Below are 21,572 nucleotides of genomic sequence, written 5' to 3'. Positions count from 1 at the left end.
AGATTTTACAGTACAAAATATTTCACTATAAGTTCACTCGAAATATTAAGAATTCACCGTGTAAAAAATGATGAATTAAAAAAAAAAAAAATGAATTTTCGTCATATATGAAATTCAAACCAAGACCTATAAAATTAATTCATAAAATTCATGAATTCACTATAGATCTTCATAATACAAGGATTGAAAATAATTTTTATTTTATACAAATATTATTAGTGTCATCATTTGAACCCCTCTCCCTACTATTTGTGTATATATTTACAAGATGAATATTTAATAAACAAAAAGTAAATATGATCTTCGCCACGATTGCAAGTTTTTTATAGTCGGATTTTTTTATTTGTTTTTTTTACTTTCAATAATCGAAAAGGCGTCATTTTTTTTGTCATCGCGCTATCACGACTATCGATTTCGTCGAGTAAGCAAAAAAACTAACAAATATTATTAAATTATTATAAAAAGAATTAATGTTAGCTAGATATTAGTACTACTGATAGTATGGGTTGTGTTTTAAAATATAAAAATACATATAATTAGTTTGAAAATTAAAAAAAATATATATCCATAGGAAAGACACGTTGATCATTTCGATTAGTCATAGGAAAATTTGACGAATATTTTAGAATCGACGCAAATGATTTGATAAAAAAGAAATCGATGATCGATCTCATACACTAAATTTCAGGCAAGATAATAGAAAATTATTGGACATTAACTATCAATAGTTAATTATGGTCTGACAAAATAGTATGGAAAATGAATTATGAAGTGGAATTATTTGTCTGCACGTGCTCTTATAATGTAAGCAATTTAAGCAAAACTACGGAAGTTGTGACAATTTGTAAATCTCAACTTTCCAGCTATGTCAAGTTTTTTACTATGGCAGCTGCTACATTTTCCATTTTATTTATTTATTTTCTGACCACATTAATTATTACAACTCACCATTCAATACATAATTTATTTAATTATGGCCTTGAGTTATCTCTATTTATAAAATTTCCGTCAATCTAATTAATTTGAAATCGATTTCAAATTGAAATTTTATTTTTTAATTAATATAATATAAATTTGATATTTCTGTCAAAAAATATAATATAAATTTTTGATATTTCTGTCAACAAGAAATTAAGTTGAATTGCTTTTTTTTTGGTATCCATTATTCGATCAAGACAAAATACGTGGGCTGTCGTGGCAATTTAAAGCCAATAAATTGGAAATAAATTATTGAACTCTGGGATTAAAATAAAAACTAAAGAGATGGAATAAATTAAATCGTCCGAGCATTTATTCATTATTTTTTTATTGATATGCTTTATTTTTCAGAGAATTATTGATATCGCATTTGGTCCATATCTTACATAATAAAATTGCATTCATAGATACGTAGCTCTCATAAGATATTCATGGTTTATTTCACGTGTAATAATATTTTATACTACAACTAATATATATTAATATAATAGAATTCAAAAAAGAAACATAAAAAATGAAATTAAATGTGGCTGGGAAAGAGAATAAATGCCAACCAGATTTTAACTACAACATGGGATATATTACAGAGTGTGTGTAATTAATGCACAGATTCCAGCATTTTCTTCTCCTGTTTATAGAATTTTGACATTTTTTTAGCTATATTTACAATATTGTTGAAAACCTACTGATCATATGAATATATTAAATTAATTATATGAATTATTACAGCTACAAAAAAAAAAATTGATGGAATTACAGTAAATTATTTATGCATTAAATACACACAGCTATGTCTAGAAACAATATTCTTAGATTGTTTAGAAATATACATTAGAGTTGCTTGCTATGCCTGATGAGTTCTTGATAAAGTAACGGCCTCGTTTTTCTTTTTCATAGGTGTGTGACGCGTAATATATATAAAAAGATACGTATAATAATAATATAATACTATATGTTATATATATACATATTGATTTATTTATTATTGAGCAAAGACTAGTACAAAGATTATATTGTTAGGAAGTGTAATTTAAACGAGAGGTTTAACACATGTGTACACCATGTATATACTAATATATACTCTCTTCGCCCCCGTTCGATTTGTCAAGTTTTATTTTGGCACGATTATTTATAAAAGTAATAATATAGTGTAATTGTGTAAATGTATATAAGTTCATATATAATTTAGTGTAAAGTAATTATTCAAAAAAATAAAACCAGACTGAGTCAAATGGAAAATTCCGAAGAAAGAAAATTGTACTTGTCAAATCAAATGTAACAGAGAGAATATTAATTACTACAAATATTTTAGTACATCCAAACAAAGATAATGTATATATTGATATTGATACATTACATAGTAAAAGTATGAAACATATCAGATTTTATCACATGCATATTGCTTAACACGTCAATGGATTCGAGTAAATATATAATTGTTTCGTGCATGCAGGCAAGAATCATATACCAAAAATGTGGGTAATTCTACTTTAAAAAAAAGCATTTGGTATTACAAATTTCATTGAAGACAAAAGATAAAAATATAGAAATTAATTTTGACATCACTTTTTCTAAAGAATTTTGAAATATTAATTAATTTATATATCATCGATTATATTTTTCTGTGTTTGTCAGTTTTTGCTTCACTTTCCATAGCAAATAAAGATTTTGGGGGCGCATGCGTCTCTTTTGATTTTGTTGTTCATAGCAAATAAAGATTTTGTTCCACACATTTAACACTTGTTTGACCCATTTTGATGCAAATTAAACCAATGTCAATTCCAAAATTTATGACTAAGGCGTGAATATATATGAATATGAGATGTAATATCTGAGATTTCGCAATTCGCACCCAAATTATGCAATTGAAAATGAAACCCTAATCTATGAATAAAATAGTTGTTTACTTTGAATGGTAGCTAGCTTTATATCAACAATACACAGAATTTGAGTATTTGAAAGATTAATTATATGATTAAATAAGCACAAAATTGTTCAATTCATCTCGAGTTGTCAACAAAAATAATTAAATAGACTTTAATTTACATGATTATATATGTTGATCACCCATCTCGTGTCCATGCTACTCCTAATATTTTATTTTCCTGCTCCTAGTATTTATATATTAGAAGTGATTTCGTATAATTAAAATAAATCTATACATACCTAATGTATATATATACAGATGGTCATTGAAGAAAGAAACAATTCTATAAGTATATACACCTATATATATGGTCATAATGTCATTGATGAAGATTTTCCACACACAAAAAAATAAAATAAAATAAAATAAATACTATACACGACAAGAAATTCAAAATTTAGATAATTATTTAATTTATTTCATTTTTATTCAAGGCTGCCCATGTCAATGTTTGACTTTCTTGAGTTATTTTTTGTTTTTCACCATTTCTGCGCAGACACGCAGTAACCGTAATTTCTAATGTGTTTGGCTTCGAAACTGCTAAAACAGAGAGACATTTATTGATGTTTTGTGTGTAATAATTGGGCCTATATATGGCTGTGCTCGAAAAGGTAAATTTGAATTAAAAAACTAAAAAAAAATAAAAATAAGCGCATGCGATTTTTAATTTTATTTTTTCTAAGTTTGTCTCTACTATAAAATGAAATACACACACACATAGTAGAAATTTTATAAAATAATATTATTGAGAGGGAATTAATATATAATAGAATCAAAATTAAGATAAATTGTCCAAAATCCTTTAATATTTTATTTGAGGATGTATAAAATTTTCCTAAGAATATATACCTCACAATATCTTGGATCATACGTAAGGTTTAATAAATTTTTAACAAATTAAAACATTTTCGTTAACTAAACAATTAGTTTTTTTTTTATTTTATAATAGTCAATTTAATGTAATTAAGTGCAGTTCATTTCACACACAATTTGCAGATATAATCATACATGCATATATTGGGGAAAGATTAACTCTAATTCTAATTTAGCTTTTCTTACAAGAGTAGTACATATATTGGTGTTCATACTTAATTTTATTTGGGACCATACTAATAATTAAATAATTTCTTTCTAGAAACTCAGAAAAGGTTCTCAACTTTCCGATTGTAGAGTTTACAATCATCTCTCTACTTCACAAAAATCTTCTAATCTATAATTAGCATAATAAATTAGTAATTAAGAAAATAATGGTCAAGATTAATTATTATGTATAATTAAATATTTAAGAGATGTTGGTCAAAAACTAAACATATATATTTATAGGTAACACCTTTACTTTTGCCTCAGTATATGTAACAGTGGTGCAGCCATGATTTTAGTTTAGGGGCAAACATTTAAATGGTTAATCATTAAGGTTTTTTTTTTTTTTTTGAGGTATAATCAAGGATTTAAAGGGGTGATAATTATATTTATATTTCGTAATATTTACATTTTAGTTTCTTAAATGGAGATCTCATCATATATGATATGAGATTAAAATTAAAAATATATTATGTGTACATATATATAAGTAAAAATATGTTTAAAAAAACTTTGTCAATCAAAAAATTAAATATATGACTTTAAATTATTTAAAATATCCAAATAATAAAATATGCATGATAACATTGTGTGTGTATATATGTCTATCAGTAAAATTTCGTATATATTGAAACTAGAATCTCACAACAAATTTAAGCACTTATTTATTTCTATACATAGTTAAAACGTATTTATCTAATTTGATCTAGAATTGATTCTCGATTGAAAGAAACTGTTGTTACGCACTTTTAGTTTACACATTTTTAGTTTTAAATACTGTTGTTTCAATAAATGAAAGAAATTAACTAACTATACTTAATATTCATATTTTTTTTATATGATAATGGAATCAGTATTTATTTTATATATATAAATATTTTTAATACTCGGATGCATATGCTAGTTCAAAATAAAATATGTGGTGACGTAGTCAAGCTAATGTCAATCTAATTTATTGAAAAAACAATACAAGTACAAAATATGTATTAAATGCTATTTTATTCATAAAGAGCCGAATTGTATTCCTAATTGTATTTTTCCAAAAAATAAAATCCCAATTTTTTTTAATGTAGTCTTTGCGGGTCAGCTATTTGCCCGCATACTTTTCAAATTGGGCTTTATCTAATGGGCTTAGTTTCATGGGCCGCCGCTTGAGCTACCTTTTTCGGATCCAATTGGCCACTACAATAGCTCGATGAGACAGTGTTGATCTCTTGAAAACCTTTCCAAATTTGGAAAGGTTTGAGCATAACTGGTTTCTCAAAGACAGCTGAATCCACAGACACCATTGTTTTATAGTCACTTCCAAGATTCCTAGGAGGTTTGTCCCAAGGATTCCACACCACTGCATTCCCACAAAAATCTCTCATTGATCATGACACGAGAACACGATACGAAAAGATAAAAATACGATGTAGCCAGAGAGCTAACCGGCATCGGGGAGCCCTTTTTTGTGCACCACGAACGTTCTCTTCCTCTCGTGATCTATGATCGCTATTTTTGAGGGTGTGTTTAGGTACACGCGGTTAACCTACATACACACGATCGTGTGATCAAGCACTCGACTTTCAATAGAGGCTCTGCATAGGGGTGGGAATATAGGGTTCGGGTATAGGGTACCCTATTACCCGACCCGAAAAAATCGGGTATCGGGTACCCTATACCCAATAAATTAGGGTACGGGTTCGGGATCGGGTATTAGGGTGGGGGTCGGGGTACCCGATTAATTTTCGGGGTCGGGGTCGGGTAGCGTTTTTCCGGCATTTTCGGGGTCGGGTACCCGATTTTTTCGGGTAGGGTACCCGATCCCGACCCGATTCCCAGCCCTAGCTCTGCACATGGTCAGCTCTGCAAAAGTCAGCTCTATATTTAAAAAAAAAAACAAGATTGGCTACCTCTCCATCAAAAGTGAGAGCATCTGCTTGCTCAGTGAACCTCTTCCGTTGCAACGAATTGTCCAAGAAATCGAGTGTCTCCAAACCTTCAACGCGCACCTCACTGCAACGAGGCAACACGTTCAATCAGAATCTTAAAAACCTAAAAAAAAAAAAAAAAAACTACATAAGCGAAATCAAACACAACCTGATATCAGAGACAGACAAGCAGTTGCTCATTGCAAACGTAAACGAAAACGGCTTATCACCAACGTTCCTCACGGAGGGCGTCAGGGCGAGCTTCCCCGGCCCAACGGAGACCTTCACACGCAGCTCGAATCTACAACAAAACGCTCAGAGAGACTACGTTTCCAGAAAGGAGACTCTTGATTGATCTTATGTCTACATTAACATACCTACAAGGCAAGATTCTTGAGTCCTTGTCTGAAGATTGGAAGAAGAGATCCACAGATGAATACTGTGTGTTGTTGGAATCTTCTTGATCAAGATCAGGGCCATAATCTAGTGACCACAATCTGTTTCTGATGTATTCATGCTGCTCAAAACTACTAATCTGATCAAAGATTAGATTGAAACAAACACACAATTTAAGGTTTAGGCCTTGTAATAAATATATTCAAAAAAAGAAAGAAAAAAACAACAGAATCTAACCTGAGGAAAGCAAATGGAGATCCCACCAAAGATTGCTGCAGGTGATCTCCCACCACTCTGAAACAGAGAAACTCATTTGAATCAATCCCTACATGATCGAGAGAGAGAGAGAGGTCTCGAGTTCAATCCACCACACGTACCTTGTTCCTCACGAACAGAAGCTCCTCGCCTCGTTCATTCTTCCACGACACGATCCTTCCACCGTGTAAGAGTATCTGTTTCGAATTTATTTTATTTTTTGAAACTCTTGAAAGAAGGGACTAAGAGCAACGGCGGGCACAGGTGAAGGGTAGGGGGGGCTCCAGCCCCCGCCAAGCATTTTTTATAATTTTTTTTAAAAAAAAACTTTATAAAATCATCAAATTATTGAATTTTCATGGGAAAGTCCCTATCATCAAACTGAAACATAGGAAGATCGTCTTCTAATGATCTCGAACTCAATTTTTTATAAAAATACAGCCTTTATCATGAGAGTGGATGTGAGAGAAAGGAGTAGATTTTATACCTCAACAGATGAGCCATGAGGTTGATGAGAGAGAGTCACCCTTTGGACACCATTTGAATCTGTGACAACGTTGTAAGGCATATGTTTCAATGATCTAAACAATCTCCACCGTCCGATGATTCTCTTGACAACTTCATCATTTTTTCTTCTCTGCTCCAGCTTTTCACACACACACAAAAAAAAAGGGACTTCCAAATAAATCAAGAAACACACAATTACAATACAAACACCTTTTGACAACTTCTTGCAAGAAATGGACACACACACACACAATATATATCACCTTTGCTTTGCTTTTTTATCTCTTTATCTTTATCTTCTTCGTCTCAACTGGGAGTTCAGTGCTCTACAAAACCCAGAAAAGCACAAGAGAGTGCTTATATAGAAAAAGATATGGTGCTGCAAAATGTCAAGAAAAATAGAAAGAATTGATGGGTGAATGTGATCATCATTTGGCAGAAAGTAGAAGAAAAGGAGCACCGTTGATATTTACTTTGTGGGATGCTGAGAAAGGGCATTACGTTTTCTTTCAAGGTTATGATGGGAATTTAACGTTGATTGGTTCAATTTTTGGAGATTAAAAAAAAAAATCTTGAGAATTATTCAAAGCCTTTCATTGGAATCTTTGAACATTTGGAAAAAGATTGAGAAAAGATGAAAAGAGAGAGACTCAACATTTTGGGCTAAAGATATTCTTATCACTGCCTGCGTGACTAAAATTTCAGGTTGCGTAAAGCATTGCAGCATTAGTTTTACAGAGAATATAGCATCCTTTATATTATAAATATATATATAAAGATAGGTTTTCGTGAAAACGAGTATATTTTTCGTTAAAATATTACACTGAACGTATAAAATTATTGCGTTGTGTGTGAAATTAACAACGCTAAGAAAAAGGTAGATAAGATTTAGTCTCATTATAGACTTATTTGATATCGATACGGCAGTCTTGGGTCTTGGCTTTCCCTGTGACAAAATTAATCTCGAGCAATCATGGGGTAATTCAATTTTGGGCAATATCGAACCAATTTAATATCGAGTAACCTCTACATATGTACTCCCTCCGTCCCAAACGAAATGTCTTGTTTTCCTTTTTGGGCTGTCCCAAACGAAATATCATGTTTCCTTTTTTGGCAATACAATCTCTCTCTATACTTAATATTTAAATAATTTCCACCAACCCACTTTATCTACTTTATACACATTTCTTCATCTCCGTGTCGAAAAAAAATGAGACATTTCGTTTAGGACGGAGGGAGTATAATATAGCCAAACTTTTAGTGAAGTATTTAGTTTTTGTTCTTTTGTGATTTTTCAAAGATGATTCGATAACCAATGAGAACGATTCAATGAAGAATAGTTTGTTATGATCCTGTCCAAATACAGTAGATATAGATTGCCTGAGGGCTCAAGGTGTGACAATAGAATAAAAAAGACCAAATTTCAAATAAATATAGATCAGTACAATTTTACAACAATTGATAAACTATCCAGATGCTTCTCATTCAAGTCAGGAAAATCATTAGGAACATGTCAAAATTTCAAAATTCTGGTGAAAAAACCAGCAATGGAAGTCTCAAGCCTGGCTCTACAGCGACAAAACGGGGTCTAAGGTTTGCACGATTTACTCGGCAATCCTTGAGCAGCTCTCCCTCCTATTTCGGTATGGGGTAGCCCAAAGCAAATACGATAAAGCTTTGGTGAACTTGCCTCAGGTTGTTAATCTGAGTTCGCAGACGAACATGAGAGGAAGGAAGACCTTAATACACAGATGTTTGTCTTTCAACAGCGTCTTCGTGCTCAACCTAGCACACAAATCATGTGGATTTATTTTGTGATGAGAGACATGAACAAATAGAAGAGGTAAAATGGGGAAAAAAGGTAAAAGGTATGGAATAGGAAAAGCAGTTGAGTTATTTACCTCAACTTGTATTTTGCCTTTCTTCTTAGATTTGGCTGCTGGTTCTTCTTTCTCCAGCTTTCTTGCAGAACTCTTCCTCCCTCTCTTACGAGCAACAGATGCATTTTCTTCTTCATCGTCGTCGTCATCATCATCATTCATACTATCTGCATTTTGAGTAACAGCTACGGTGTCAAACAGATAAAATCATTACATATATCTCATTGTAGATGGAAATGAAGCCTTATTTATATATGTAGGGAGAAACAGAAGTCAGTCTCACCATTATCATAATCTTCTCTGATTGCTAGACCACCAAAATCTTCCATATCGTCCTCCTCTTCAAGTTCCTCATAGCCCTCCACATATTCTATAACTGGTTCCTGAAATATCAATTGCATGGTACTACTGTGAGCAACAAAATATGCTCAAACGAATCAAACAATTACAGCAGTGCATAAATGTTGATGCATGACCTCCTCCTCTTCATCTTCACTAATAGTAGCCTTTCCGACTTCCTTATCAAGGATTTCATTGTATTTATCAACAGGGTAATTATAGATATCCCCATAGACTCCTTTCTTGAGGCGCTCAAGCAATTCCTTTTCAATACTCTGAAAAAGAAAAAATAATATCAGTCCCAGCAATACACATCAAGTGCTAAGATAACCAACTTGCAGGTGTAGACAGAAGTGAGAACAGGCTTACTTTCTCCAAAACTGCTGCTTTCTCGGCCTTCTCCTCTCTTCGAGCTTCCCTTTTCTTTTGTTTTGTTGGCACTGTCATAATTTTCTCTCTACACAAAAGACACAGATTCAAAAGCATGCAAAGGCTTCCGTAAATTGATGCTGATAGAAAAAGAATATAGATAAATAAGGTGAACGGTAGAGATCCTGAAAATGATTGTAGAGGGTATAATAGTAAAAAATGACATAAAATCATGTTTAAAATTTCCAGCTAAAGAGGTGCAAAGTTAATGGGATAACTGAATGTAAACTTTGCCATAAGAACTGTTCTGCAGTGTTTTCTTCTAAGAGATGAAATTACTCCACCTAAATGTTATCGTGTTCTGAATTTCATCCGAAAAGATACAGCATTGAAGCAAGACTCTCCATTAAAATCGTACGGTGAGAACTCCTTTGCAGTATTTTCTTCCCAGAGATAAAACTATTCCACCTAGCTCTAGAACTCTGGATTACTAAGATCCAATTCGCCAAAAGCACAAGTGGAGATAAGTACCTACTATCTTATGGTTAGTTCTAATCAGCATCAAACCAAAAATGATATTCGTCTATGTAAAGTGAGGGAACAAATTGTGGCACAAAGGTTTGCGGCCAAAAACATGATATGACGAGATACATTACAAAAAAATATATATATTTAGCAAATAAAAAGATGAAGAAATAATGAATGAACCTTGTTTTCAAAGCAAGTTTTCTCATCCGTATACGCATCTGTGTCATCTTAGTTAATCTCTGCTTTGTTTTGTGTACCAATAACTTCGGCCAGTACAACTGTCAAATTAAGCAGCAGAAGGCCAAGAAAGTTCAACACTTACAGCTGAATACAGAAAAAGTTAATCCAACTGGACTAAGCCAGTAAGAGCAAACAAGATATATATTCATTACCATGTGCTTGTCAATAATCTCAAGAGCTTTTGCATAATTTCTCGGCAACTTAACTCTTTCCCACAATTTATTCGGCATATGCGCCCTTTCTATAGTTTTCATATACAAATAAAACACTCCTGCAGAAGAAAAGGCGACAAAACACCCAAATCCCAAAACATTCAGCTACAGATAAATTAATCAGAAACAAAAGCAACGGAATTTTATACATTTAATTCAAACAGAAAAGATACCGTCATGATCCCGTATAGTGGCGTATCGACTGTTAGCGAGAGGGCAAGAGCTCCGATTGCATATCCCGGTTACATTGTACGGATTCCGACAAAATATCCCAGTTTCAATTCTATAAAATTTCGCCAGAAATTCAACAAAAATAAGTTATCAGCGACACAAAAAGCACACCACAAAACAAGCAAACAGATCATCAAGCTTACTTGGCCATGAAACTGCAGTGTTTGTGCCTGATAACTTGCCAGATGACCTCATCGTGCTGCATCTTTATACGGACAGTCTCTAATCGTTCAGAAAAATCGTTCAGAACTAGTATAAGTAAAAATGAAGAGAAGAATCGTCCGATTCTTCGACCTTCTGCTGCTGCTGGCGACCGAGGGTTTAACAATTGGGGAAAAAAATTAGGGTTTAGGTTACGCTTCAGCTGTGGGCCGACAGTAAAAGAGAGTGAGAACGATTTCAACGAATATCCAGCGCGCTTTTCTTATTATATCATAAATAAACATAAATGTATATATGATGTGCCTTTTTTTGTATATGCACATATTATATAGTACAATTTTTTAAAAAAAAATATGATTTGTAGTACTATCACATATCACAATTTTATACTCCATCCCTCCACAAAATTGAATTTTGGGTGGGTTTTTTTGTAAATAAAGAATGTTAGTAAGGATAAAATATTAAAGAGGATGGTGGGACCATTGCCTTAAAAGGAAAGTGACATAATCTTGGCGGACGCCCGATATAGTAATTGTGACATAACCTTGGCGGACGGAGAGAGTATATTTTTGCTATTTTAGAATGTCCACAAAAATTAATCCATTTCCACTTTTGCAAACTTTCTATCACATGGTGGGCTCATTTCTTCACTCACAATACATTAATTATTAATTGCTTCAAAAAAATACATTAATTATTAATATTAACACTACCCTTTAAGTGGAACCCTTTCTCCACTTACAATAAATTAAACTATTTTCATTGAAATTCATGTCATCCCCTTCTAGGACTACTTTTGGTGGACGAAGGCAATATTATATAACTATTAAACAAGATGAGTATAGTAATCTATATCTATATTATATTAAAAAGTTAATGTTCAATCTTAAAAATAGTTTAATATCTGGTATTTACAACTATAATAATTATTGTACAAAATTTATACTTTATGTATCATATTTAGATCTCTTTTATTTTATTTATGAGTGATGCTATTTGACCATAATATGAGTGGTCATAATAATTTTAAACTCAATATATTTAAATATTTTGTTTAAAATAAAAAATACAATGTTGTTAGTTTATTATTCAGAACACATTGTAATTTTTTTATTAAAAAATAGCTACAATGTGTAAAAAAAAAAACTAATTAAATCTTATTTTTATTTTAAACATAAAAAACTAAATACATGAATTTTATAATTTTTTGCCATAATATGGCCAAACAACTTTTCCCTTTATTTATATATGCACTACAATATATGTAAAATGTTTAACATCTCATACATGGATTTCCATCAAAACTGAGATAATTTTTTCATAGAATCTTTGCGAGAACATATGTGTAATAATTTTACTCACAGTGTAAAAATCCAAATGTAACAAGACAACTAATCCACAAAACATACATGTTAGCTAAATTGCCGATGTAAGAATAAGGGGTAAAAAACTGGTCAAAAAGAGAGAAACTGCAACTAGGACAATTCGATGATCATGGCAGTGGTGCTGTCTGTGTAGTATTTAAGGTGCGATGTTCAACCGTCTGCGTAGCTCCGCCACGAGCCCGCTTCGCGGGACCTCGTCCTCAGTCGAGGCCGTGAAGTCTTTCAATTTAACGACGCCCCTGCTGAGCTCCTGGTCGCCCACTATCGCGATATAGGGGATCTTGGACCCTTTGGCGCGATCGAAGTGCTTGGTTACTCTCTTATTCACCATAACTTCAGCCTTCAGCTTGGCATCCCACAGCTCGCTCGCCAGTTCAGCGCCTAGTGATATGTCGTCGCCTAGGATGCTAACCAGGACTTGAGTTTCAGTTGCTCGGATTTCCTGACACATAGGATGTCAGTGACGCGATATTAAGATGTGCATCATTATGCCAAGTGGCGTAGTCATAAGCAAAAACTAATTCAATTCTTCACCACATTTGCGCAAGTTTGCAGTATCAGAAACATAAAAAACCATATCATGTGACAATATAGATCTATATTCTCAAAGCTGTTCTAATAGATCCAAGCATTTATCTCGACGTATTTCAGGTTGTCACGTTTCGTCTAATTCTAACCAGACAGAGCTAGAGAGCTTTTCTTTGGACTCCGCGAAAGGTAAATTTCCAACTAATGAGAGACGCGTACCTGGTCTTTTTGGAGTTGTTCCATAATAGCAAACACTCTCTCGATTCCTAAGCTGACTCCAACTGCCGGAACCTGTTTCGTTCCAAACATCCCTATGAGATTGTCATAGCGTCCACCAGCAGCAATTGAACCAACCTGCAGATGAGGTTTGTTTGTTTCTTTAGAATCTCGTAAACAAGATCTCATGTAGTATGATTAACAATAGAAATAAGTTGATTGAGTGCCGTCTAAATTTTGTTTTCCAAATTCTCACAAATAAATTTAAGAACAAGGAGGGATTTTCTCTTGATTCGCAAAAAACCAGAGACAAACACCCAAATTTTACTTCTCGCTAAACCAATGCACAACGGGGGAAGAAGACACATCAACTGGTCATATTTGCTCCAACATCACATGCTCGTGCTGCACATTAAGGCGTGTGAAACCTTACTATATGAAGAAAACCCCCTACGGATGTATAAATCTGGGTTTGAAAACAGATAAATTTCTATTTTAAGCTTGAAAATATGTCCAAAAGCTCCTTTTATAAGGCAACAATTAAGCGTACATAAAATAGAAATTTACCTGTGCACCGCCTTTGAAAACAGTTTCAAATATGACTCCAGTGTAGTAATCCAGACCCCTTGCCAGACTCAAGTCGAAAACTACTTTGTTTATACAGTTGGACCTCAGCAGAGCTTTAAATAGTATCTCCAATTCATTCAGTGCAAGCTCGGCTTCACTGTTTGATAAGAATTCACTGCCTTCCTGTTTTAACTTGGACAATAACTCCATCGGCGATCCTCTGTTTTTAACAAAACTTCCAATTTTATCAGCTGTCTCCTCAGTTAAACCTTTTTCTTCTACCTGTAGAAGTGAAATTTATGAAGCCTATAAATTTACAAAGGATAATCCCGCTGAGTTCAAAACAGCTATCAACCATAAAGATAAAGAGAAGAAAACAGCAATTTGTCAGTGATCAGATCCATGCACTCACCATTTCCTTCTTAACCTGCTCAAACGTTTGCTTGTCTAGCTTATCAATACTGGAACAAATAGTTCTAAATTTCTCTTGTGGCACCCCACAGATAGCCAACATGCCATCAAGTAACTTCCGGTGATTTAGCTTCACCTGAAACAAAAAAATTTAAGACAGTTAAACATGAAAATAATTACCTTAACTATGAGTAACACAACCAGGACTTCAGAGGCCCATAAAGCAACACGAACAAATATTTTTACACAAGTAAAATTTTATTCGTATATGATGTACAAAATAGAAAAGGTAGTGCATTATATCATCCATTTTATGTAGTAAAATAACACTACATAAAGAAAATAATTTTTACCTCATAATCTCCAATAGCTAGCTCATCGAGCAACTCTGTCAAGATTTTTATGACCTCAAAGTCTGGCAACATTTTTTCAAATTGACCGGCAAAATCAAAGTCACATTGATAGAATTCACGATACCGTCCCTTTGATGGATTGTCCCTTCTGTAAACTTTTGCTATCTGGTACCTTTTGAATGATGTCAAGCCATTCATAGCAACATATCGAGCAAAAGGGACCGTCAGGTCATATCGGAGTGAACAGAGTTCTCCACCCTGCAATGTAGATGGTATTTTGTATTGAAGTTAAACTGAAGACGAAAACGAGAAGGGACTCATCTAATATTTCCTGATGTTCAGAATGCCAATATATTATTGAAACTATGCATCTAAACACAAATCCTCAATACAGAAAAAGAGACCAATTCACAGTTATCAAATCTAGAGATGTGGAGATCAAACATCATTACATCAATACCTGATCGGCAAGGTCATAGATCAACTTTGAGTCTTCTCCATACTTTCCCATAAGAGTCTCTCTCATTTCAAAGACCGGGGTATCCAAAGCCATGGCGCCATGCCTTTTGAAAACCTCAGTTATAATTGTGAAAGCTTTCTCTCTAACAGCCATCTGCTCCTTCGCAAAATCACGGGTACCCTGCACATGAGAGAGAGAAACAAAGGAGTTTGTAATATATAGTGGAACATCTTTGTCTCCATGTTGTCTTAAGCTACAATGTGAATAGAGACATGAATGACAGACAAATTATGAGGACATAAACTGAAATCCAAAACAAAAAAGAAAGGGAAGCCACATTCATGGAGCACCATTGCTCGTCAACTAAAACACCACAATAAGTGTCTGATGATAATAATTTTGAAATGAAAACGCAAAATCTATCATTTACAGATCCTCTTCAATCAAATAGAATCTATAGAAAACAAAATCCAGGCTTTGTTCTGCATAACTAATATTGTGACATAACAACGCTCCTCGGACCATCCACGATAAATGAGAGTAACATTTATGATCCAACAAGATTAAATAAGCCACCTCAGTTATTCAAGCTCCAGAAATTTTGCAATATGATCCAACAAGAGAATGCTTATGCAAAGAACCAAAGAGAAAATGACAGCATTATACCTTAGGTAGCTTCGGAAGCCTTCGACTTTCATTGGTTTCCACGATCTCTTTCACTTTCGTGACGAGATCATCAAAAAACGGATCCTCTGGATCCAGTAATGACTGGAAATCCTGAGCGCATTTTTCCAAGTCATATTTTGCACCTCCGCCGAGCAACCTGTCCTTGATAAACTGCATGAGAGCAATTGTTCCCTTCCCCATAACAACTTTCTTCTTCTTCTCACTCTTCTTATCAGCTTTAAGATTATCCCCAGTTGAAGGCTCGCTCAAACTCCCATTGTCTCCTTGAATTCTATCGCCAAAAATCTCACTTCCTCCAAGAGAAATGAACGCAGCTGTAGCCTCCCACGAAACTACATTCCTCACCACATCGAGCAATTCGTAAATTTTGTGGACGAACAGTAAATGATCCTCATTCAATCGAGCTTCTTGAGAAGACGCGTACATCTCTTTCAGAGCCGGACGCAGGCATTTCGCCGCCAACATTTCTGCAAGACGAGCGCGCAATTTCACAGAAATTGATTCACCGGAGAGAAGAAGCTCGGTGCGACGAATGCTGTTGATCCCCAAATACGACAGAGACGAAGCCAAAGAACCCAATGCCATCGTCAAAACCTTGGCGGAGCCAGCTCCGAATCCGGAATTCAGCTGAACTCTAGTTCTCGAGTGGAGCGATCGAGAAACATCCCTGAAATCTCCATGGAGCGACGGAATCTCCGCCACGGAAGCATCCGAGAGCTTCTTCCCCGAATTAACCAGCTTCGAACCGTTGAAAAATACCTTAAAATCGGATGCTACAGCAACGGCGTCCTTCGCCGTTGAACCGTCGCCGGAGTCCATCAAATTGAACGGCGACGCGTCAGCTCGCAGAGCCTCACACGATAAAGCTGCAACGGCATCGACGATGGAGACCAATGCAGAAGAGCGGTGATCCAGAATAGCAGAAACTCCAGCAATCGCAGCAGCAGAGTAATCGAGCACAGCCAGATCATCTGATGCGACATTGTCGAGTGTATAATCCGAACCGAGATCGTTCAGTTCGAGGATTTCGATCAATTGAGCGCAGGCGGAAGAAGAGGAAGAAAGCAAGAGCTTATTCAGCAGCAGAATTACAGAAGCCCTAGCTTCCTTCGGCGTGAAGTAATCGGGAATCGTGAAAGAGAATTTTGCGGCGGAAATGGAAGAGTTGGAGGAGGAGCGACGCGAGAGTGCGGAGGAATCTAAGGTTACGCGAGCTAAGCCGCTCGCGACGTCGAAGACGGAGGAGGACGTCAGAGAAGAGCCTTTGCCGCCGAGCGTGACCGTGCGTCTCCCCGCCGACGCCGACGCCGCCATCGCCGCAGTGCCGCTGGAGAGGTGAGAGAAACAAAAGGTTGATGAGAGAGAAAGGAACCGAAATCAGGGGTTTTCGAAAATTGAACTTTTAGTGGACCGAAATTTAAGGGGTTTACAAAATGAAGGCCCAATTTTAACTGGGCCGTAGAGACTAATAGAGGCCCAAGTAGGCCTTTTATGGATTGATTATTGTGTATACTCCAATAGAGACCAACACAAGCCCAGTTTAATAAGACGAAAGAGAAAAAATAATTTTTTTGAGGATATATTTGTTAGAAAAGTTAGAGAAATAAATAAATATATAATTTTTAAATGAAAAGAGAGTTAATTATGTAAGGTTGTTTGTTATATATTGTCTTTCTGTTTTAAAAAATGACCTATTGAAATGGACGTTCAAATAAAAAAAAATACGGTCTATCAAACAGTGTCGGATGAAGTAGCTTAATTTTTTTATTTTTTTATCTATATATATGAACAAGTAAATTTAAATATTGAGTGATGTGAACTCGAACTCCATTAACCACGTTACCACTAGATCAATATGCACTAAAAATTGATGTATTTTAATGTTAATAATCCTTTATTTTTGTTATGATCTCTTTAAACTTTAATTTTTAGTAATAAAACGTTCAATATACCTACACAAGCATCATGTATTGATTTATTAGTTATTCTGTCCAATTTCTATTAGTTTCAAGTACAAAAACAAAAAGACATGAATTTATTTAATACATTTTAAAAAATTAAGTTGAAATTATAAATTGGATCGGATATCGCTACTTAAATGCTCCATCTATCCCATTGATCTTGTCATGTTTTCTTTTTTGGATTGCCCCCATTGATATTGTCATGTTTCTATTTTTGGTAATGATTTTACATTACAAATAATATGGTCACACATCTTTACACACTTTTACTACACTAATTTAATTATTCTTAATAATCGTGCTCAAAAAAAATGAGACGAGCCTAATGAGACGCGGGACGTAGAAATTGTCTCTTACAAAACAAAATTTTGATTGTACCCGACCCAACTATGATGGATAGAAGCAAACATCTCTTCATATTGATTATCTCTATCGTCATCATATCCTTTCTAATCTTAGCTGCAAATTGAGTAATATTAAATTGATAGATCAATATCTTGTCCACTACATTATACATTGTTTGCACATCCCTTAATTTTTTTCGATTTATTTTTTGATAAAAAAAAAAAAGGTTGACTAGTTTTCTAAGCTCAGAGTTCGTGCATATCGATCACCACCTAAGATAATACAAATGAGTGATGTATCCAACCAATTAACTAAATCAAGCATAAAAAAAATTAAATTATGCTATTATTTAAATAAACATTCTGATTTCTAAAGCGGGAATACCGTGGATAACCATAATGATAAGGATTTTATTTCTTATCGATAGTATATAAAAGCGTTTATGAATTAAAAAATGCCCCTAATCTTATCCTATCCAAAGATAAAAAAGAATATTAACAATAATACTAAGAGATTGAATATTATAATTAATCATTTGGGCTCTTGATGAAAATGAGACGTATCAAATAATAACTAGTGTATTACCCGTCGAAATTCGACGGGTACATATTTTCTTGTAATTTATATATTTTATGTTATTCTTATTATAATTATATAAAATAATTTTTTATGTAAATTATTTATATAATTAATTAAATTAAATTAGTAATACATTTTAAATTATATTAATCTCAACAACTTTTAGCAATTATATTATTAATTTTGTTAAGATCATAAAAATACCCATTAGTTTTCATATGAAATTTTATAAAAAGTTAACGCGTAAGAAAAAAAAAAAAAAAGAGTAGAAATACATATAAATTTGACATAGGTATGATGGCGGATTGATTTGTTGCATTTGTTGTTACAAGATTTATTAATTTTGTTCAATTTTTTTTATTTTGCCTTTTGACCATAATTTTATATGGAGTTTGAAAAATTATAATTGAATTGTGAGTATCATATAATTCCGAACTTCTAAAAGCATAACTAATTATGAAAATAATCTCGCCTCATATTTAAAAGACCATAACTGATTTATCGAACATCGTATCATTTGGAGTTTTAAGACCAACCAAGTTGTGGGCATCATCTCGTCGCAAACTTGACAGATCATCTCTAACTTCTGAGCATCATCTTGTCTGAAACTTGAAAGAGAATCATCTCGTCTAAAACTTGAAAGAGCATCATCTCGTCTGGAGTTTTGAGCATCATCTCATCTAGAGTTTGAGAGAGCATCATCAAATATGAAATTATATTCAACCATGACTCCAATTGTCAACTATCTAACAAACATAACTCTAACAATTTAGATATTTTATTTATATATGTAATTTTATTAGTTCAAACTCTAGAGACAAAGGAAAAAGAAGAATTCTTAAAGCAGTAAAAGAGAGAGCGTGTGCTTTATTTCATCATCGTAGGTATTTATAGGCATTACAGTCGGGGTAAAGTAGTAAATTCGTTTGGTCATCTATTCCGCATGCTCGCCATTAAACTAATTAAGGCTATTATTAGATTATAACTTGTCAGGTCGTTGTCCCCTAATTACAGAGCCGGATTCTGTCCTCATCATCCCGCTCTGTCTAGTAGCTCTGGATTTCCTTCCTTGGGGCAGACTTTTACTCTTTGGCTCCGCTCTGCTAAGTAGCCCCGCCTTCTGCGAATTGTCTCTGGCGTGTGGCTCCGCGCTCTGGCTCCAATAGCTTAGCTCTGACTTTGGATCTGGCGATTTGGCTCTGGCTCTGACTCTAACGACTTAGCTCTGACTCTGGATCTGGCGACTTGGCTCTGGCTCTGACTTTAATGACTTAGCTCTGGCAGCTCTGCTCTGGCAACTTGGCTCTGGCCCTCTGCTCTGGTTAGCTCTTGCTCTGACAGCTTTGCTCTGGAAGCTCTGCTCTGGCAGCTCTGCTCTGGTTAGCTCTGGCTCTGGCATCTCTGCTCTGGTAGCTCTGCTCTGGCAGCTCAACTCAGCGGTGACTCGACGGCGGACGAACCGCAAGCTCAGCGACGACTATTTCGTCGGAGTCTAGAATAAGGAACGGCAACTGGTTATAGGAAAAAGAAATCTTAGGGCTCTTGTATTAATTGCTTCGAATGGAGAATTCTCATGGGTTTAAGAAGTGGAAACATAATCGAACTAATTAAGGAATGGAAGAGGGAATCAGAGATGAGGCGGAGCAACGCCACCCTTAGGACGGCGGCGACGCCTGAATTTAGAGGGAGAGAGAGGCGGGTAGTTTAAGGGGGGGAATTAGGGCTCAATTTGAGTGTGCAATCGACTTCAGAGAGAGAAAATGATTGAGAGAAGAGAGAGACAGTGAAGGGGGAGACGACGCCGACCTGATTCAGGGACGGCGACGATGGGGTGAGGAAAAGGGAGGCGTGGGGAAGAGGGAGGCCTGACTTTTGTTTTAAAAGTGAGAATGAGAATATATAGATTGGATTCTCAAATGCCACATTGGAGATTGAGATTGAAAAGAAAGAATTTGAGGCCTGCCACGTAGCCTAAGGCCTAATCGTATTATAGAATAGATATTATTATTATTATTATTATTATTATTATTATTATTATTATTATTATTATTATTATTATTATTGTTGTTGTTGTTGTTGTTGTTGTTATTGTTGTTGTTGTTGTTGTTGTAGTAGTAATGGACGAACAGAAACAAATAAAGTTTGCAGAAATGAAAAATATATTTTTCTTCCCTATATAAATAAAATGTATGGATTTATTTTATAAAAAATAAAAATAAAATTTTAATTATTTTGATAGACATATAATAAGATTTTGTTTTAAAGTAATCAGTTTATAGAATTTGTGCCTTATTATGCAAACATGTAAATCAATGACCGGATCCGTTTATAATTTACATATACGTGCATGTCTCAATTCAAACTTAATTCAAAATTAATTTTATTGAAAATTAAGAATATAAATATTATATATATATATATATATATATATATATATTCATACAATATAATATATTGCAACATATACATATAATATGTACGCTATTGAGAAATATAAAATTAATAACAAATATACATCTAATCACTAACATTCAATTAAAATAATTTATCGTATATAGATTATAATTTTTTTCTTATCAGACATGTAAATCTAATTTTTATCTAGAAAAAATAAATAATAAAATTTATTAATTTAGATTATATGTAATGTTAATATTATTATATATATATATATTTACTATTAATTATATTTATTATGATTAATGAATCTTTATATAGCATGTAATAGTTAATTAATTAATAAATGATGAAGATTATATATGGTAAATTTTGAAATGGTGAGATTTTAGATATGCCACATAGGTTAAGGCTTAATCCTATTATATAATAGATGCAGATAATAACTGTTAACTGAAAGCCAACAAAATGTTTTTTTCCCCCACTAAATATAAACATTAAATAAATAAACCAACAATTTTCTTTTTTTCTCTTTTTTTTTTTTCCATTGTAATTGTATGTCTGCTGAAATCATATTCACATTTATCATCATATCCATAGCGACCTCATCCATTCACAAATGAGATAAGAATTCGTTATCTTTTTCTTTTTGGTGGCTTTAATTTT

General features: G+C 33.8%; 3 protein-coding genes across 4 annotated transcripts; all 3 read right to left on the bottom strand.

Annotated features, from left to right (window-relative positions):
• Positions 1-4,913: 4,913 nt before the first annotated feature.
• Positions 4,914-7,784, bottom strand: LOC131025335 (putative glucose-6-phosphate 1-epimerase). The gene is made up of 9 exons (XM_057955063.1): positions 7,320-7,784; positions 7,037-7,195; positions 6,672-6,746; positions 6,532-6,588; positions 6,276-6,433; positions 6,068-6,199; positions 5,881-5,983; positions 5,417-5,516; positions 4,914-5,330 (listed from the first exon to the last, which is right to left on the bottom strand). Exons 2-9 carry the CDS (start codon positions 7,115-7,117, stop codon positions 5,104-5,106), a joined length of 933 nt encoding a protein of 310 aa, XP_057811046.1. The 5' UTR covers positions 7,118-7,195; positions 7,320-7,784; the 3' UTR covers positions 4,914-5,103.
• A 674-nt stretch (positions 7,785-8,458) lies between these two features.
• On the bottom strand, positions 8,459-11,279 carry LOC131025333 (uncharacterized). 2 transcript variants are annotated; one of them, XM_057955062.1, is made up of 9 exons: positions 10,999-11,279; positions 10,798-10,907; positions 10,565-10,683; positions 10,353-10,450; positions 9,645-9,732; positions 9,413-9,550; positions 9,220-9,319; positions 8,958-9,103; positions 8,459-8,841 (listed from the first exon to the last, which is right to left on the bottom strand). In XM_057955062.1, the coding sequence occupies exons 1-9, from the start codon at positions 11,058-11,060 to the stop codon at positions 8,797-8,799; spliced, it is 906 nt and encodes a 301-aa protein (XP_057811045.1). In that variant the 5' UTR covers positions 11,061-11,279; the 3' UTR covers positions 8,459-8,796. The 2 variants fall into 2 exon arrangements, with proteins under 2 accessions (XP_057811045.1, XP_057811044.1); XM_057955061.1 differs by having other exon boundaries at positions 8,958-9,121; positions 10,999-11,276.
• Positions 11,280-12,309: 1,030 nt separating this feature from the next.
• LOC131025332 (histidine--tRNA ligase, cytoplasmic) lies at positions 12,310-17,053 on the bottom strand. The gene is made up of 7 exons (XM_057955060.1): positions 15,604-17,053; positions 14,938-15,117; positions 14,478-14,735; positions 14,126-14,260; positions 13,714-13,995; positions 13,150-13,284; positions 12,310-12,844 (listed from the first exon to the last, which is right to left on the bottom strand). The coding sequence occupies exons 1-7, from the start codon at positions 16,936-16,938 to the stop codon at positions 12,539-12,541; spliced, it is 2,631 nt and encodes an 876-aa protein (XP_057811043.1). The 5' UTR covers positions 16,939-17,053; the 3' UTR covers positions 12,310-12,538.
• Positions 17,054-21,572: the final 4,519 nt, after the last annotated feature.

The sequence above is a fragment of the Salvia miltiorrhiza genome, chromosome 5, assembly GCF_028751815.1.
Source record: "Salvia miltiorrhiza cultivar Shanhuang (shh) chromosome 5, IMPLAD_Smil_shh, whole genome shotgun sequence".
In the NCBI taxonomy this organism is placed as follows: Eukaryota; Viridiplantae; Streptophyta; class Magnoliopsida; order Lamiales; family Lamiaceae; genus Salvia; species Salvia miltiorrhiza.
The sequence above is the reverse complement of the archived record's forward strand: the minus strand, read 5'-3'. Positions and strand labels throughout refer to the sequence as shown.

Excerpts from the sequence above, each read along its gene's own strand:
- LOC131025335 (XM_057955063.1), bottom strand. The coding sequence starts at position 7,117 with ATGCCTTACAACGTTGTCACAGATTCAAATGGTGTCCAAAGGGTGACT. Across the intron at positions 6,589-6,671 it reads TTCTGTTCGTGAGGAACAAG|AGTGGTGGGAGATCACCTGC; the intron begins GTACGTGTGGTG and ends TCTCTGTTTCAG. Across the intron at positions 6,434-6,531 it reads TCTCCATTTGCTTTCCTCAG|ATTAGTAGTTTTGAGCAGCA; the intron begins GTTAGATTCTGT and ends ATCTTTGATCAG.
- LOC131025333 (XM_057955061.1), bottom strand. The coding sequence starts at position 11,060 with ATGCAGCACGATGAGGTCATCTGGCAAGTTATCAGGCACAAACACTGC. Across the intron at positions 9,122-9,219 it reads CAGAGAAGATTATGATAATG|CTGTTACTCAAAATGCAGAT; the intron begins GTGAGACTGACT and ends TTGACACCGTAG. Across the intron at positions 8,842-8,957 it reads AAGGCAAAATACAAGTTGAG|GTTGAGCACGAAGACGCTGT; the intron begins GTAAATAACTCA and ends TTTGTGTGCTAG.
- LOC131025332 (XM_057955060.1), bottom strand. The coding sequence starts at position 16,938 with ATGGCGGCGTCGGCGTCGGCGGGGAGACGCACGGTCACGCTCGGCGGC. Across the intron at positions 14,261-14,477 it reads TAGCTATTGGAGATTATGAG|GTGAAGCTAAATCACCGGAA; the intron begins GTAAAAATTATT and ends TTTTTGTTTCAG. Across the intron at positions 13,285-13,713 it reads TTTTCAAAGGCGGTGCACAG|GTTGGTTCAATTGCTGCTGG; the intron begins GTAAATTTCTAT and ends CCTCATCTGCAG.